This window comes from Cynocephalus volans, chromosome 9 (genome assembly GCF_027409185.1).
Source record: "Cynocephalus volans isolate mCynVol1 chromosome 9, mCynVol1.pri, whole genome shotgun sequence".
NCBI lineage: Eukaryota > Metazoa > Chordata > Mammalia > Dermoptera > Cynocephalidae > Cynocephalus > Cynocephalus volans.
Window position 1 is genome coordinate 52558580 of NC_084468.1, and position 15542 is coordinate 52574121.

A 15542-nucleotide genomic window follows, 5' to 3' on the forward strand; every position below is an offset into this window, starting at 1 on the left:
GTCTTTTCAATCTGTTGATGGTTGTTACCTTTGCTGTGCAGAAGCTTTATAGTTTGATATAATCCCATTTGTTTATTTTTTTTCTTTTGTTGTCTGTACTTTTGGAGTCTTATTCATACAGTCTTTGCCGAGCCCTAAATCCTGGAGTGTTTCACCTATGTTTTCGTACAGGAATTTTACAGTTTCAGGTCTTATATGTAAGTCTTTAATGCCTTTTGAGTTGATTTTGGTATATGGCAAGAGGTACAGATATAGTTTCATTCTTCTGCATGTGGATATCCAGTTTTCTCAGTACCATTTATAGAAGAGGCTATCCTTTCCCCATTGTGTGTTCTTGGTGCCCTTGTCGAAGATCATTTGGCTGTAAATACATGGGTTTATTTCTGGTTTCTTTATTCCATTCCATTGGTCTGAGTGTCTGGTGTTTTTTTTTTTTTTTTTTTTTTTTTTTTGTTGTTGTTGTTTTTTTAAAAAGGATGACCAGTAAAGGGATCTGAACCCTTGACTTGGTGTTGTCAGCACCATGCTCTCCCAAGTGAGCCATGGGCTGGCCGTTGAGTGTTTGTTTTTATGCCAGTACCATGCCAGTTTGGTTACTATAGCTTTGTAATATAATTTGAAATCAGGAAGTGTAATGCTTCTTTCTTTATTTTCATTGCTCAGGATTGCTTTGGCTATTCAGGGTCTTTTGTTGTTCCTTGTGAATGTTAGAATTGTTTTTTATAGTTCTGTGAATATTGGTATTTTGATGGGGATCACATTGAATCTCTAGATGGCTTTGTGTAGTATGGACAGTTTCACTACATTGATTCTTCCAATCCATGAACAGGGAATGTCTTTGCATCTTTTTTTGTCCTCTGTAACTTCTTTCAGCAGTGATTTGTAGTTCTCATTGTAGAGATCTTTCACCTTCTTGATTAAATTTATTCCTAGGTATTTCATTTGGGGGATGAGTATTGTAAATGGGCTTCCTTTCTTGATTTTTATTTTTCTGCTAGTTCATTTTTTGAGTATAAAATGCGACTGATTTTTGTATATTGATTTTGTATCCTTCAACATTACTAAATTTCTTTGTCAGTTCTATGAGTCTTTTGGTGGAGTTTCGCGGGTTTCTATATATAGGATCCTATATATATATATAGGATCATGTTATCTGCAAGCAAGGGCAATTTGACTTTGTCTTTTCCTGTTTGGATGCCCTTTATTTCTTTCTATTGTCTGATTGCTCTGGAAAATACTTCCAATACTGTGTTGAATAAGAGTGGTGAGAGTGGGCATCCTTGTCTTGTTCTTGTTCTTAAAGGAAAAGCTGAAAGCTTTTCCCCATTCAGGATGATATTGACAGTGGGTTTGTAATATATGGCTTTTATTGTATTGAGATACATTCCTTCTATATCCAATTTGCTGAGAGTCTTTATCATGAAGGAATGTTGAATTTTGTCAAATGATTTTTCTGCATCTATTGAGATGATTATATGGTTTTTGTTCTTGATTTTGTTGGTGTAGTGTATCCCGTTTACTGATTTGTGAAGTCTCCTTTTTCATTGCTGATTTTTGTTATTTTGGTCTTCTCTCTTGTTTTTTTAGTTAGTCTTACTAATGATTTGTCTATTTTGTTTATTTTCTCAAAAACTAACATTTTGTTTCATTGATCTTCTTTATTGTGCTTTTGGTCTGTATTTCATTTAGTTTTGCTCTGATTTTAATTATTTCTTTCTGTCTGGTAACTTGGGGATTGAATTGTTCTTGTTTTCTTTGAGGTTAGGTTGTTTATTTGAAGGCTTTCTATTCTTTTGATGTAAGCATTTATTGTAATAAACTTTCCTCTTAGTATTGCTTTTGCATTATCCCATAGATTTTGATATGATGTGTCATTATTATTAGTTTCAGGAAATTTTTTGAATTCCTGTTTAATTACTTTTTGGCCCCATAGCTCATTCAGGAGTATGTTGTTTAATTTCCATGTATTTGTATGATTTCTAAAGTTTCTCTTGGTATTGATTTCTAGTTTTAATCCATTGTGGCCTGAGAGGATGCTTAAAATGACTTCAGTTTTTAAAAATTTGTTGAGACTTGATTTGTGCCCCAATATGTGGTTGCTCTTGGAGAATGTTTCATGTGCTGATGAGAAGAATGTATATTCTCTAGATGTTGGGTGAAGTTTTTTATATATGTCCACCAAGTCTCATTGGTCTAAAGTGTAGTTTAAATCCTGTGTTTCTCTTTTGTTTTGTTGCCAAGATGATCCATACAATGCTGAGAGAGCAGTGTTCAGGTCCCCTACTGCCATTGAATTAGAGTCTCTCTCTCTCTCTTTAGGTATAATATTGTTTGCTTTATATATCTGGGTGCACCAATGTTGAGTGCATGTATATTTATGATTGTTACATCTTCTTAGATAGATCCATTTATCATTATATAATGCCAGTCTTTGTCTCTTTTTAAAGTTTTTGTCTTAAAGTCTATTCTATCTGATATAAGAATAACTACTCCTTCTTGTTTTTGGTTTCCATTTGTGTGGTATATCTTTTTCTATCTATTTTTCCACTATTAATCTTTGTCTTTTTTTTTCCACTGTTAGTCATCTTTTTCCACTCTTTGTGTGAGTCTTTACAGGTGAGGTGAGTTTCTTATAGGCAGCATATAGTTGGGTCTAGTTCTTTAATCCATCTGGTTATTCTTTGTCTTTTGAATGGAGAGTTCAATCCATCTATCTTTAGGGTTGTTATTGAAAGGTATTGTCTAACTCCTGTCATTCAATTGTTTTTGTGTGGTTGTTTTAAGTATCTTTTGTTTCTTTCTTTCCCTGTTGTTTGTCTTCAGTTTGTTGATTTTTTTAGATGATGTGATATTGTTTTTTTTCTCTTTTTCATTTGCTTATGTACTCTACCAGTGGGATTTATTTCTCCTGTATTCATTGTTGTGATTATTGTTTTCTGAATTCCTGATGCAGGACTCCTTGAGGATTTCTTGTAGAGCTGGTCGTGTTTGCTGAATTAGTGTATAGTAGTTTTTTAAATGTTAAATTTAAGCATTAATTTTGGAATCAAAACAATTTATGTGTGACTAACTGCACTGGTAAAACAAGGTAGGATGGCAACATCATGCCATCTCATAGTGAAAATTGGTCTGACTTATTACCAATTATAAGTCAATTAAAGTAAAAGTTGTTAATATCAACAAGAAAAATGCATGGATGTTCTTAAGTTTAGCTTTCTGAAAATTAGCACCTTGTACTAAATCTAGAGTAAAAGAAGTAAAATTAAATTCTATGCTGTAACATATAAAGAAGTGTTTAGTGAATTATTTTTATCTGCTTAGGGCTATGTTAACAGATACAGATTAGACAGGAATGTCCTCTTCCTTTACGAAGCTCTCATCATAATCTCTTTGCTGGATCACTGAAAGGATAATGCATAGCTCATAGCATCACTAACAAGGGTGTAGAATCAAGCCTAGAAAGTATATTAGAGCAGGGAGGCGGACAGCAGCCAGTACCGTATCACAGAATCATTGCTGTGATATGCCACTGTTACTGCAAGTGAACTCTGGGTGCAGTAACTGCTGTTGCTGCTGCTGCTGCAGCAGCTGCACCTCCTGCCTGCTTGTGTCAGTAGCTCCTCATCCAAAGTCTGAGGCTACTGCATCTGATTGGATGCATCCTGCTGACGTGCCCACAACAGCCCTTTTGCAAGGCAAGCTGGGAAAGCAAGTACAGTGTATATCTATTTATATTGTGTTTATAAATCCCTGACAGTAAGGAATTTCCCATCATGGGAGCACAATTTAGATATTGGACAGCCTCCCTTCCTTAAAAAAAAATATATTAATTAAAACTTTTTTTTTTGTCTTTTTTCCCACTTGACTCTCTGTTTTATCTCTCTTTGTTCACTTGACTCTAAGATTCAGAGATAGGGACTGTGACCTCCTCATTCTAGTAACCACAGTGGTTAGGGCAGTGTCTGTCTCTTGGTGAACTGATATGCCTTTATACCAGAAGTAAGACATAGGGCTTGACTTTTTTTTAAGAAAAGAAATGGTACAATAAAAAAAAAAAAAAACATGTTAAAAGAAGTTTAGATTTATAGAGGATTGCATTTAAGAGATTGTCATAAAGGAAAAAATAAGGTGGAAGGATTTGGTGACTTTGTGGGATAGTTACCTCAAAATACCATGATAATTTAGTTTTAAAACAAGTAAAGATTTGAATCCTTGTTTTTTAAAAAAATTGCAATTGAGATATAATTTACATACAATAAAATATAAGCACATAAAGCATTTAGCTTGAGTAAATTGACAGTTGTACATACATGGGTAGTATCACATAAAACAAGAAAATAAATCTCTTGTTTTACCCAGAAGATTCTTTAGTGTCTCTTACCAGTCTTCTCAACCTCCATTTCACACTAATGAAATTTTCTTCTCATTACTATTTCTATACACAAAATTTGCCCAATCCTTAGACTTCATATAACTGGACTTATACAATATGTGGTCTTTTCTGTCTGGGTATTTTAACTTAGCAAAATATTTTTGAGATTCACTCATGATTTTTCATCTATCAATAGTTCGTTCATTATTGGTACATAGTATATTCTATTATATTAATAGAATATTTTTGTAATTTGTTTGTTCTCCTATTTGAGTTGTTTCTTGTTTGGGGCTATTATGAATAAGGATGCTATAAACATTTTTCCACAAGTTTCTTACTTTGTGGATATATGTTTTCATTTATGTAGGAAGGGTAGATGTATGTTTAACTTTATGAGAAATTGCCAAACATTTTTCCAAATAGTAGAAGTATTTTACATTCAACCAGCAGTGTACAGGAGTTACAATTGTTGCACATCTTTATCAACATTAGTGTGGTCAGTCTTTTCAACTTTTCAAGATTTTAGTGGGCATGAAATGAGTATCTCAATGTAGTTTTAACTTATGTTTTCCAAACTACTAATGATACTGATTATTTTTCATATGTCTACTGGCCTTTTTTTTATCTTTTTGTCCTAAACTGTATATTTATGTCTCTTACAATTTTAAAATTTTTAAAAAAATTAATTTAAATTTAAAAATTTTTAAATTTGCAATTTTAGTGTTATTTATTGTTGATTAGTAGAAATGCTTTATATATTCATGAGTCCTATTTTTTCCCCTAGTGTGTGGCTTGCTTATTCATTTTCTTAATGTTATATTCTGATAGACACAAATTTTCAATTTTGATAATATTCAGTTTACCATTTTATGGCTACTGTTTTTGGGGTCCTATTCAAGACATCTTTGCTTTCCTCACAGTATAAATTTATTATCTTATATTTTGTTGTAGAAGATTTATGGTTCTGGTTTTTATGTTCAGGTCTATGATCCATCTTGAATTCAGTTTTGAGTAGAATGAGATAGGGATTGAGGTTCATTTTTTAAGTACTGATATGTAGTTGTTTTAGCATAATTTAACTTTCCTTTCCTCATGACTAATTTGGTACTTTGGTTGAAATGAATGCTTGGTGTTTTCTGTGTGAATCCATATTATACAGATTTCATTACCGTCTAATTAGAACTAACTAGGTAAAATGTACAAACTAATCAGAGTTCCTTCCAATTTATAACTCACATTTGCTTTTATTTTAGGAGAGATCCGAGTGGCCTTTGTCCTATATAACAACTTGGGTCCTTATTTGTCCACGGAGAATGCCAGTATGAAGTTGGGGACAGAAGCTATGTCCACAAATCATTCTGTTATTGTCAATTCCCCTGTTATTACAGCAGCAATAAACAAAGAGTTCAGTAATAAGGTTTATTTGGCTGATCCTGTGGTATTTACTGTTAAACATATCAAGGTAAGAAAATGGCATGTTAAGTTTAGTTCTTCACATTACCCATATCCATTATAACATGAATATTAAGTGTATTAATTTTCTTTTAATATGTTTTCTGTTGACATACAGCAACTCATTATCTATAAAGTGCACTGGTGATTTTTTTTTCCCCAGGAATGAGATTTGTAGGAGGAGAATAATTCTTGTGTATATAAATACCTATGTTAAAAATATTCATAGATGGATTTATAAATACTTCTCCATAATTAAAAAGAACTAGCGCAAGTCTAGAGATCTAATGTACAACATGAGGACTATAGGTAATAAAATTGTACTGCATTTGGGATTTGTACTAAATGAGTAGGTTTTAGCTGCTCTTCACAAAAACAAAGAAATAGGCAACTATGATGATGAATATGTTAATTTGCTTCATAATAGTAACCTTTTATTTGTTTATACAAATAAAAGGTTTATTTATGTGTCCCATAACATCATGTTGTATACCTTAAGTATACACAATAATTTTTTTTTTTTTTAAAGAAGAGCCACAATATATTCAATGGAACTGGACATGGTTTCATATATATTATAGATAATTATGTCTTTATGTGAAGATATATTTTTGTGTATGTATAAAGATTGTAGTTGTAAATTCAACCAAGATTTCTGAAGACCATCCTTTCAGAAGCTGGTTGTTAGAGCAATTAACTTCTTTACTTTGCAATGTAAATTAATGGATATGATTCTCAAAACTGATACTAGTGTTCTTTCAATATTAATGATAAAAATAAAGTGAACTTGCCTCTAATCAGAGGGGACAAATAACATCTTTTTAATTTTGCTTAGAGTTCATGAGGCTCACTTAATATGAAAACACTTGTAAAGGAAAATACCTACCTAATTTACATGATCAGAAAGAAGTTATTTGCTGTATTGTTTTCTTTTTTCCCCCTGTAGCAGTCAGAGGAAAATTTCAACCCTAATTGTTCATTTTGGAGCTATTCCAAGCGCACAATGACAGGTTATTGGTCAACGCAAGGCTGTCGGCTCCTGACAACAAATAAGACACACACTACATGCTCCTGTAACCACCTAACCAATTTTGCAGTACTGATGGCACATGTGGAAGTTAAGGTAAGATGTATACCATAAAATGAAAGTGCTTTAGCATACAGTCAAGTTGCTAACTGTAAATAGTCCTAACTCTATGGGCCAGACATGCTTCAGTGTTTTTCCACTTTCACAGTAATTGTAGCCAGGAACTCTCTGGTGTTCAAGCCATATCCTGCTGGATGATTCAAAGAACTGGTTCTTTCAATGTTGTTCATAAAACTGAAGTTTGCTTGATAAACTTCCTCTAGTTTCCCTGCTTTTATTTTATATGGATAAACGTAATACCCTAACTTTATGAAAAGGGTAAGTAAGATAGGACCGCAGGACCAAAGGCCAATGGTGTGGGATTAGGAAGCTGGTATTGGGTAGGTTGAAGACTAAAGAGCTATGCATGGGGTTAAATACTGTCAAACGAGCTCTTAGGAAAGCGACTGTTAAGCACAATAAAACAGAGCATGGTAATGCAAAGGGCTTGGCAAGCTCTAACGTAGTGGAAAGGGTTCTGTCCATTCTAGAAGACACTATTCTAAGGAAAAATCCAGGTGATAGGTAGTCTCCCAAGTCAGTCACATGGCTAACTTGGCTCCATCAGTTTCTTCCCAGTGCGATTGGATCTCATATGTGTAGAGGGTTGAGAGTTGGAGATTATGGGTTTGCAAGGGAAGACAAGGGTTTCAGGACATCAACTCAACCCAGACAACTATGAAGTGTAGAAATGTTGTACCATGAGAATCTAGAAGTCTTAGGCCTGGAAACTTAGGCAAAATCACTAAGCAGGTCATTTCATTGGGGATAGGTAAGATTAATGCCGAGATATTCAACTTGTGGAAACACAGTGTTAGAAACTTCTGTTTTTGTTCCAAGCAAAATACATCACGGCCAGGGATGATTAAGAATGCTAATATCTTGCTTCCCTCATCACAGGAGAGGAAAGCTAGATTGTATAAATGATGAGACATAAAAAATGGGCTGTTTTCTAAACTTTCCAACGAGATATTCAATGAAAAGAATATATTTTTTTCTGAACACTTAAAAAGTCATAAACTGAGGCTAGCCAGTTAGCTCAGTTGATTAGAGTACAACCTTATAACACTAAGCTCACAGGTTTGGATCCCCATACTGGCCAGCTTCCAAATAAATAAATAAATAAATAAAATTTTAAAAGTCATAAATTAAAGAATAATTACATTTAAAAATTTAAAATATAGTTTTCTACAGTTTAAATGTTTTTATAAGTTAAACACAATTTAACTTGCACGATTTAACTTTATTATTTGAGATTATTTAAGATTATTAATCTTGTATAATTTATACAAGATTTGTCTTTAGAACTACCACTGGAAGGGTAAGTCATAGTGTCAACATTTCATGCAAAATTTAAAGCTTAGTTTTCATAGCATTTTTTGTTATAATGCCTGTCATAGTTATTTGATACACATATCATCGTGGAAAGAAAATGAGTACTTACATCCTTGGTATGGTTTTGGCAAAGACTGAACATTCTTTCATACAGTTAACTAAAATTTTTTATTATGTAAGTAATGTTACTTAGCTTTCAAGATTAGTAATTGATAAATGGTATTTTCAAGGTGATCATTTTTAAAGATTCAATGAAATGTGAAATGACATGTATTTTTAAGGATACCATTCATTTCAGGACCTATTTAAGTGTTAGTAATATAAAAATAAAGAGTAAGATATAAACGCTGCCCTCTAAAGGCTTACAGCTTTTTAGATGAGACAGAAACAAATGGCTATACTGTGTAGTAAGGTAGCAATAAGAATGAACTTTGCATAGAATACTGTGGGAAAATTGAATGCGTAAATTAGGAGAAATCTTAGGGGTGATGATTTTTAAACTTTAGATTAATGAATTATATTATATATGAGATGTAAATTCTCATCTCCTTGATGTCTGTAAAACAGGAAGTGTTAATGTCCAACACATTTAAAAAAGAGAAAACTATGGCAAAGGTTTTACCTATCTTATGTCATTGATGCAAATAACTTCATCCAGAACTTTTTTGACTTGAATTTAGAGACACAGAGGTAGGTATCCCAGAGGAAGTCCAAATTTATGCCCAGTTAGCAATTTAAAAGTAAAATTACCTTAGTTGTGTCAGCACAGTTCAAATATTGGTCTTCAAAGGACTACAAACACTGTCTTGTCAGAGCATCACAAATTGATCCAGTTTAGCAAGATTGGCTACACTATCAAATGGTAGATTTAAATATGGAATTTGTTACTCTGGTTCTGGGATTCTACTTTTCTGCCTAGGGAATAAACTCAAACTTAAAAAAGTGGAAGCAATTTGAGGCAACAACAAAATATCGTGCCTTACAACCTCTCCCCAGTCCATTATACAAGATTCATGACTGTGACCATTATTGTGTGTCAACAAGAGAAAAAATAAATGGAAATCAATATTTTCCTTTAGCAGTCACACGTATGTGTGTACTGGATTTCTTATGTTACAGTCTCCTGTACCTGCCTGAGTCAGCCCCGTTTTTATCTCACAACGTGATTTTAGCACTTTAGTGATCAAAGAAAAGCAGAAAATGAGGAGACTGATCATTCTTAGAAGTCTAAATAGAAACACACTAACCAAACTTACATTAGACTAATGTCTAAAACAGAACGCTAACTTATTCATACACAGTGAGAAATACAGCAGCCAGGTGGAAGAGATATTTACGTTTGTTAGTTGATACTTTCTAACTCTACAGGAAAATCTATAAAGGAAACAAAATTATATTGGACAATTTTGCTTGACTATTTTGGAAAGAAAGCAAAAAGAATTAGCTGAATAATCCTGATAGTTATTGACATTGAGCTGTGGTCCCCTGATGCATCCCTCTTCTCTCCAGGGCTCTCGCTGTGCACTGAATTGCCCTTGTCTATCATCTGTGTTATTTCTGCTGTTCATCAGCACTTCCTTCCTTCTTTTATCAACATGTTTTGAGCACCTAAGTTAAGATAAACACCATAAATTTATTGACCTGTTACCTAATACACAGTATGCTCTCAATAAGTGGAACTTCTTCTTTCCTGTTTATCAGATATATTACTAGATTCCAGCAATTCCCTTGGAAATTTCTGACTCTCAAAGAATTCACAATTTGGGGGTGGGAGAGGGGGTAGGGAGTTGGGGATGGGGAAAGAAGAGAAGAGAAGCTGCAGCTGCAGTCGTAATTTTGATAAGAATGATAGCTGAGGTCTACCCTCTATTACTTAGAGACATAGAGGAGGATCATCTATCTGGCAGGATTGCTTAGACAAGTCTTGTCAAAGAAATTCCCTGTGCTGAAGGATGAGTAGGATGTAATTAGTGAGGTAATGTGTAGAATTTGAATTGGCCATGTTCTTGCACCACTTTCTTCTCTTTGCCTTGGGAGCACCACTCTCTCTTGTTTCCTTCCTTCCTCAGCAGCTGGTCCTTCTTGGCTTTCCTCATTGGTTCTTTCTAATCTCCATGACCTCTCATTGTTGCTGTGGCCCCAACTGTAATCCTAGATATCTGTTCTTTCTACTTAGGTAGTCTCCTATAGTCATGGGACTCTAAACATCATCTAATGACTCCCGTGTTTCAATCTCCATTTCCTAACTCCAGACTAGTAGATTGAACCACTGACTTGAAATAACCACTTAGACTTATCTAATAAGTGTCAAAATGCTAGAACTACACTTTTGATATTCTGCCATCTTAGTGAATGGCTATCTGTCCTTCAGGAAATAAGATTCTAAACCATGTATCACCTTCCCTCATCCTACACACACAGTCCCATCACCATATCCTGCCAGATTCAGAATCTGACCTCTTCTCACATCTTCATCACTACCACCAGGTTCAAGCCCCTATCATCTCCCCTCTACTTTTTTGCTATAGCCCCTCCACTGGTCTCTCTGCTTTCTTATTCGTCTCCCTTAAGTCTGTTCTCAGCATAAATTGCCAGAAGGATACTTTTAAAATGTGAGTTAGATCATGTAACTCCTCTGATATAGTCTCAACAAACAGACCCTTGAACATGCAAATAGGTACTTCTGACCTTTGATTTAATCTCCAGTGACTCCTTACTTCAGTATGAGCAAAATCTCAAATCCTGGTTGCTATTAGCATCTCTTGACCTCCTCTCCTACTGCTCTTCCCCTTTCTCAGTTGGCTGTAGCTGCTCTGGCCTCCTTGTTTTCCACAAACACATCGGGTATGCTCTAGTTAGACCAGAAGTCTCCCTCCTCCCAGTCCCCCGAGATAGCTACATAGCAAGCTTCCTCACCTCCTTCAAGTCTTTGCTCAAATGGCATCTTCTCCATGAGGCTTTCCTTGTCCACATAATTTAAAAAGCTCAGATCACTGCATCTCCACAAGACATAGTGCAGAGTAAAGCAAGGCCTCCAGCCTCAGGGAATTTATAGTTTATCAAGGGACACATGTGTTAAGACTGATTTTCGAATGGGTTGCTAAGAGAGATTGTAGCTAGATCAACTTAGGCAGATAAGATAAAAAGGGGATGCTTCCACTCCAGTACTTCAAGCTTGCTCAAGACGTTAAATATGAACTCTGAAGAGTTTTCATCTTTTCACTAGCATTACTTTTTTCCTGCACAACAGGGGGTGGTGGGCTAGGGTAGATTTTTTTTGGTTTTGGCTTTTTTTCCCTAAATTTTAAATTTTTCCTATATTGATTATTTGTTCAACACCCTTTATTTAGCACCAGAGCTCTGAATAAGACAACAGTGAGTAGCCATTTTTCAGTGATCTAGTCCTTAATTCTCAAACTAGATGGTAATAAAAAATAATGTAAACATATTTTAAATTACTGACTACCTGTACCTCAGATATATTCTTCAAAATTTAAAGTATAACTTAAACAGATTACAATACATATATTGCAAATGCTTAATACATTTATTAAAATACATGTATTTAATTCATGTGGTTATACTATATCAAAGAACAAATATACGTTAAAGCAATTATTTTAAAAGTGCATGACAATAAAGTACAAAAAAAATGTACTTAAACTAATTAGTGATGGATTTCTGTTGGAGGAAAGAATTATTTTACTAAAGAAATGTGTAGATTATTAGAATTGCATATGTGAGAACTTTATATAAAATTTTAGTTATACCTGGCTATCTCATAGTCCATAAGTAAGCATTATTATGTTGTAAACTTGTTTAGGGTTTTTCATATTCTGCCATTAATAAGTAATCTCTCATATGAAAGATGATCACTTATTTTTTTAATGGTACTTTTTTCCCCTCTTGGTTGCAGTTATATAGCACTTTATAATTTGGAACTGACAAAGACCTTAGGAAACCTAAATTAATATTTTTGTACAAAGGACCCTGCTGTTGATAGAAGGAAAACTAATCAAATCCTCATGTTGATTATTTCTGAAATATTGAGATTTATGAAAAATATGACTAATTGCGATTTGGAAAAAGTTGAAGCTATCATTAGAGTTGAATGTTAAATTATTTTATAGCCTCTTTTGTTTCATTGTTTTCTTTAATTTATTCATTCATACATGCATTCCACAGATTAAACATACTCTCTGCCTCTTACATTCTATACAGAAATTATTGTTTTTAATGTGTCACAAATGTTGCTGTTTTCTAGTCTGCATCTTCAGAAATCCCTGAAATTATTCAGATTTAAAGATTTGGAACTCTATATGGCACATAATAAGTACTCAGTAAAAGTTAACTTTCTTTTCATGTGTTTCCAAAACAGTTTGTACTCTCCTCTAATCACTTTATGTTATAATATTCTCTTGAAATGTGTTTGTCTTCTCCAGAGTATGAATTCCCCCAGTTAGGAATTGTCTTTGGTTCTTGTTTTCAGCCCTCTGCCTTATGCAGTGTGTAACAACTCTTCTTGATTGAAATGGACAGAATCCGTGAAAAGAAAAAACATGGTAGATAATAAGCGACCTCTTAAATTTCCATGAGGTGTCTTGTTTCACTTTGTCTTCATTTTTGTTTTTACATGGCTATAAGTTTAATAATGCTGATGTTGTAAGGATTATTTTTTATTTGATTAATAAACTGCAAAACCAATTGCTATAAGGGGTTACCTCTGAAGACTCAATTACATGAACATCCGATATCTAATTGTAAAATGTAATTCTATACTAAACTGAGCTAGTATTTACTGTATTTTAAAACGTTTATGTAACTGGGAATCCCTACAGGTTTACTTCTCTGTTGTTTAGCAGAATGTTTTTTTTTAATTTCATTTTTATTTTAACATTTACATATATAAATTTGTGGAGTACAGTGTGTTGTTTCAGTACATGTATGTAGTGCACAATGATTCACTTAGAGTAGATGGCATAGTATTGTACCTGTTAGTCCACCGCTTCTCCCCTCCCCCCACCCCCACACACTTTCCTCTCCTCCTGGCTTCTGGTAACCATCCATTATTCTACGAGAACCACTTTTTTTTTTTTTTTTTTTTTAGATACCACATATGAGTGAGACCATGTAGTGTTATTCTTTAAAAAGTAAATCCTAATGTCTATCTCATCTCTTAACATTTATTTTCTTTTGTGAACACCCTTTGTCTGTGGACTATTTTAGTTTGCAGGAGCATACATTTCAAACTAATTGAATTAACATTTCCACTGTGGTTTGTGAGCTCAATAACAAATGCTTTAGAAAAGGGTATTATAATTTATATTACCTATAGCTCTTTCCTCTATTCAATTATAATTCTTTGGAAGATAGTAATAAAAAGAAAGGTCCACCTACTCTCTCCCGTCAGTTCAACTTGATATTGATTTTTTTTTTTAAAGGCTTCACTTCCCTTAGTTTGATGATTATATCTTAATTTTTTATTTTTTTTTAAACGTGTTATATCCTATCATCCCCACTTCACTTCACCCCAGTCAAAGTACAGGCATTCATTTGTTGTTTGAAACCATTGTATTTCTTTCTTAATATAGTATTGATTCAAAATAGCCACAATTTGGAAATTTTTATTTCCATTCCACAGATTCTTTGTGTTGAATATTTTATGGCTAAATTTTTCCTAGGCTGTAAGAAAACACTAGGTTGTTTTGCACTGCTATGCTCTGCAGTTGCACAAGAAGGAAAGTACTTGTTTTTCAAAAAGAATATTTTTTATTGAAGTCCAAAGGAAAGTTACATTACAAGTTTAAGAAATGGCTTTATTAGTGGAAAATAAAATATTTACTGTATAATGCTAAAGGTTGCCCACTTCCATTTTTAAATTTTTATGATCATTTTGTAATTTGTTCTCTATAGTTTAGTGATGGAGGTATAGTTAGAGATTAAAAATCATAACTGGTATATAGTAAACGTGAATACCCTCCAAATATGGCAAATTCCATGAAAAAAATGGTTTCAAAAATATAAAATTTTCTTATATTAATTCTCTTGAATATTAACTTTATCAAAAAGAATTAGCAACCTTTTAGAACTAAGAATTACTCTTGGATTTTCTTATTGAAAAGCTAGTTAGTATATTTTTTCATAGATTTATTACAATTTGAAATTATTTATTTGCTAGTATGCTGTTTTATTTTCTTCCTACTCAACTAGACTCCAAGTTCAGTATTAGGAACTGATATTTGAAGAAAATAAGAGATCATGTTGCAGACCATCTGGGTAAAGACTCTTGCAGGCAGATAAAACAAGACCAACACCCTGAACCATGGGTGATCTTACTGTGTTTGGGGAACTGTAAGGAGAACAGTGTGGTTGGAATGGAAAGAATGAGAGTATGTTAGCAGAAGGCCAGAGGGTCTAGAACAGAAGACTTTGTAGGCTATGGAAGGACTTTGGGTTTGGGTTTTACTCTGAGTCCAATGGAAAGCCACAGGAGAGTTTTGAGCAGAGGAGCAACATAATCTGTCATATCCATATGTAATATATTTTACATCTACCAATTTTATATATATTTATTAACAAGGAAACTTTAGCCATGTGCAGGCCCAGAATGATGTACATACTTCCTAAAGGTGTGTTTAGTTTTTGCACTGAGAAATATGTATTTTGCACTATCAGTTATCTTTATAACTAGGTTAGTTCCTCTCAATCTCAAGCCCTTGGAGATCAGTTAGCATTACTTATTCTGGCTTCCTGTCTACCTAGACCTTGTTCTTAACAATTTATGATTTTCTAGAGTTGGTTAAGGTTTTGCCCAGGCTACCAAGAAGCAACATATCTCTTTTTCTTAATTAAAGAAATGACAACTGCCACATTTCTCACCCGCTCACTCCTATCCTCCTATACAAGATGATTGCAAACACACATCTCTTAATTTCCCAGGTCAAAGAAAGGACTTTATTTATTTATTTATCTATCTATCTATTTATTTATTTATTTTCTGGTGGTGGCAGGGGGCGGGGTGCTGCTGTCCAGTAAAGGGATCCAAACCCTTGACCTTGATGTTATCAACACCACACTGTAACCAAAGGGAGAGTTATTTAGAATTTTGTTTCACCTGCATGCCATGGACAGAAAATAGGCATTTCAAAATATGAATGAGTATGATGGAGAATTCTTTTCCCACCACCATGGCTCGTGGAGCATCACACAACCTCAAATCTAATGCTCTTTTGGACAAATAACAGGAAAGGAAGAATG

The 15542-nt window shown here is 33.7% G+C and overlaps 1 protein-coding gene across 18 annotated transcripts in view; it reads left to right on the plus strand.

Annotated features, from left to right (window-relative positions):
• Positions 1-15542, plus strand: part of ADGRL3 (adhesion G protein-coupled receptor L3) — a 491846-nt gene that overhangs the window by 380127 nt on the left and 96177 nt on the right. For all 18 annotated transcript variants that reach the window (XM_063108120.1, XM_063108118.1, XM_063108117.1 and 15 more), the window contains 2 exons: positions 5626-5834; positions 6771-6947. In XM_063108120.1, the coding sequence (XP_062964190.1) occupies positions 5626-5834; positions 6771-6947 (386 nt within the window). The remainder of the gene's footprint in view (positions 1-5625; positions 5835-6770; positions 6948-15542) is intronic.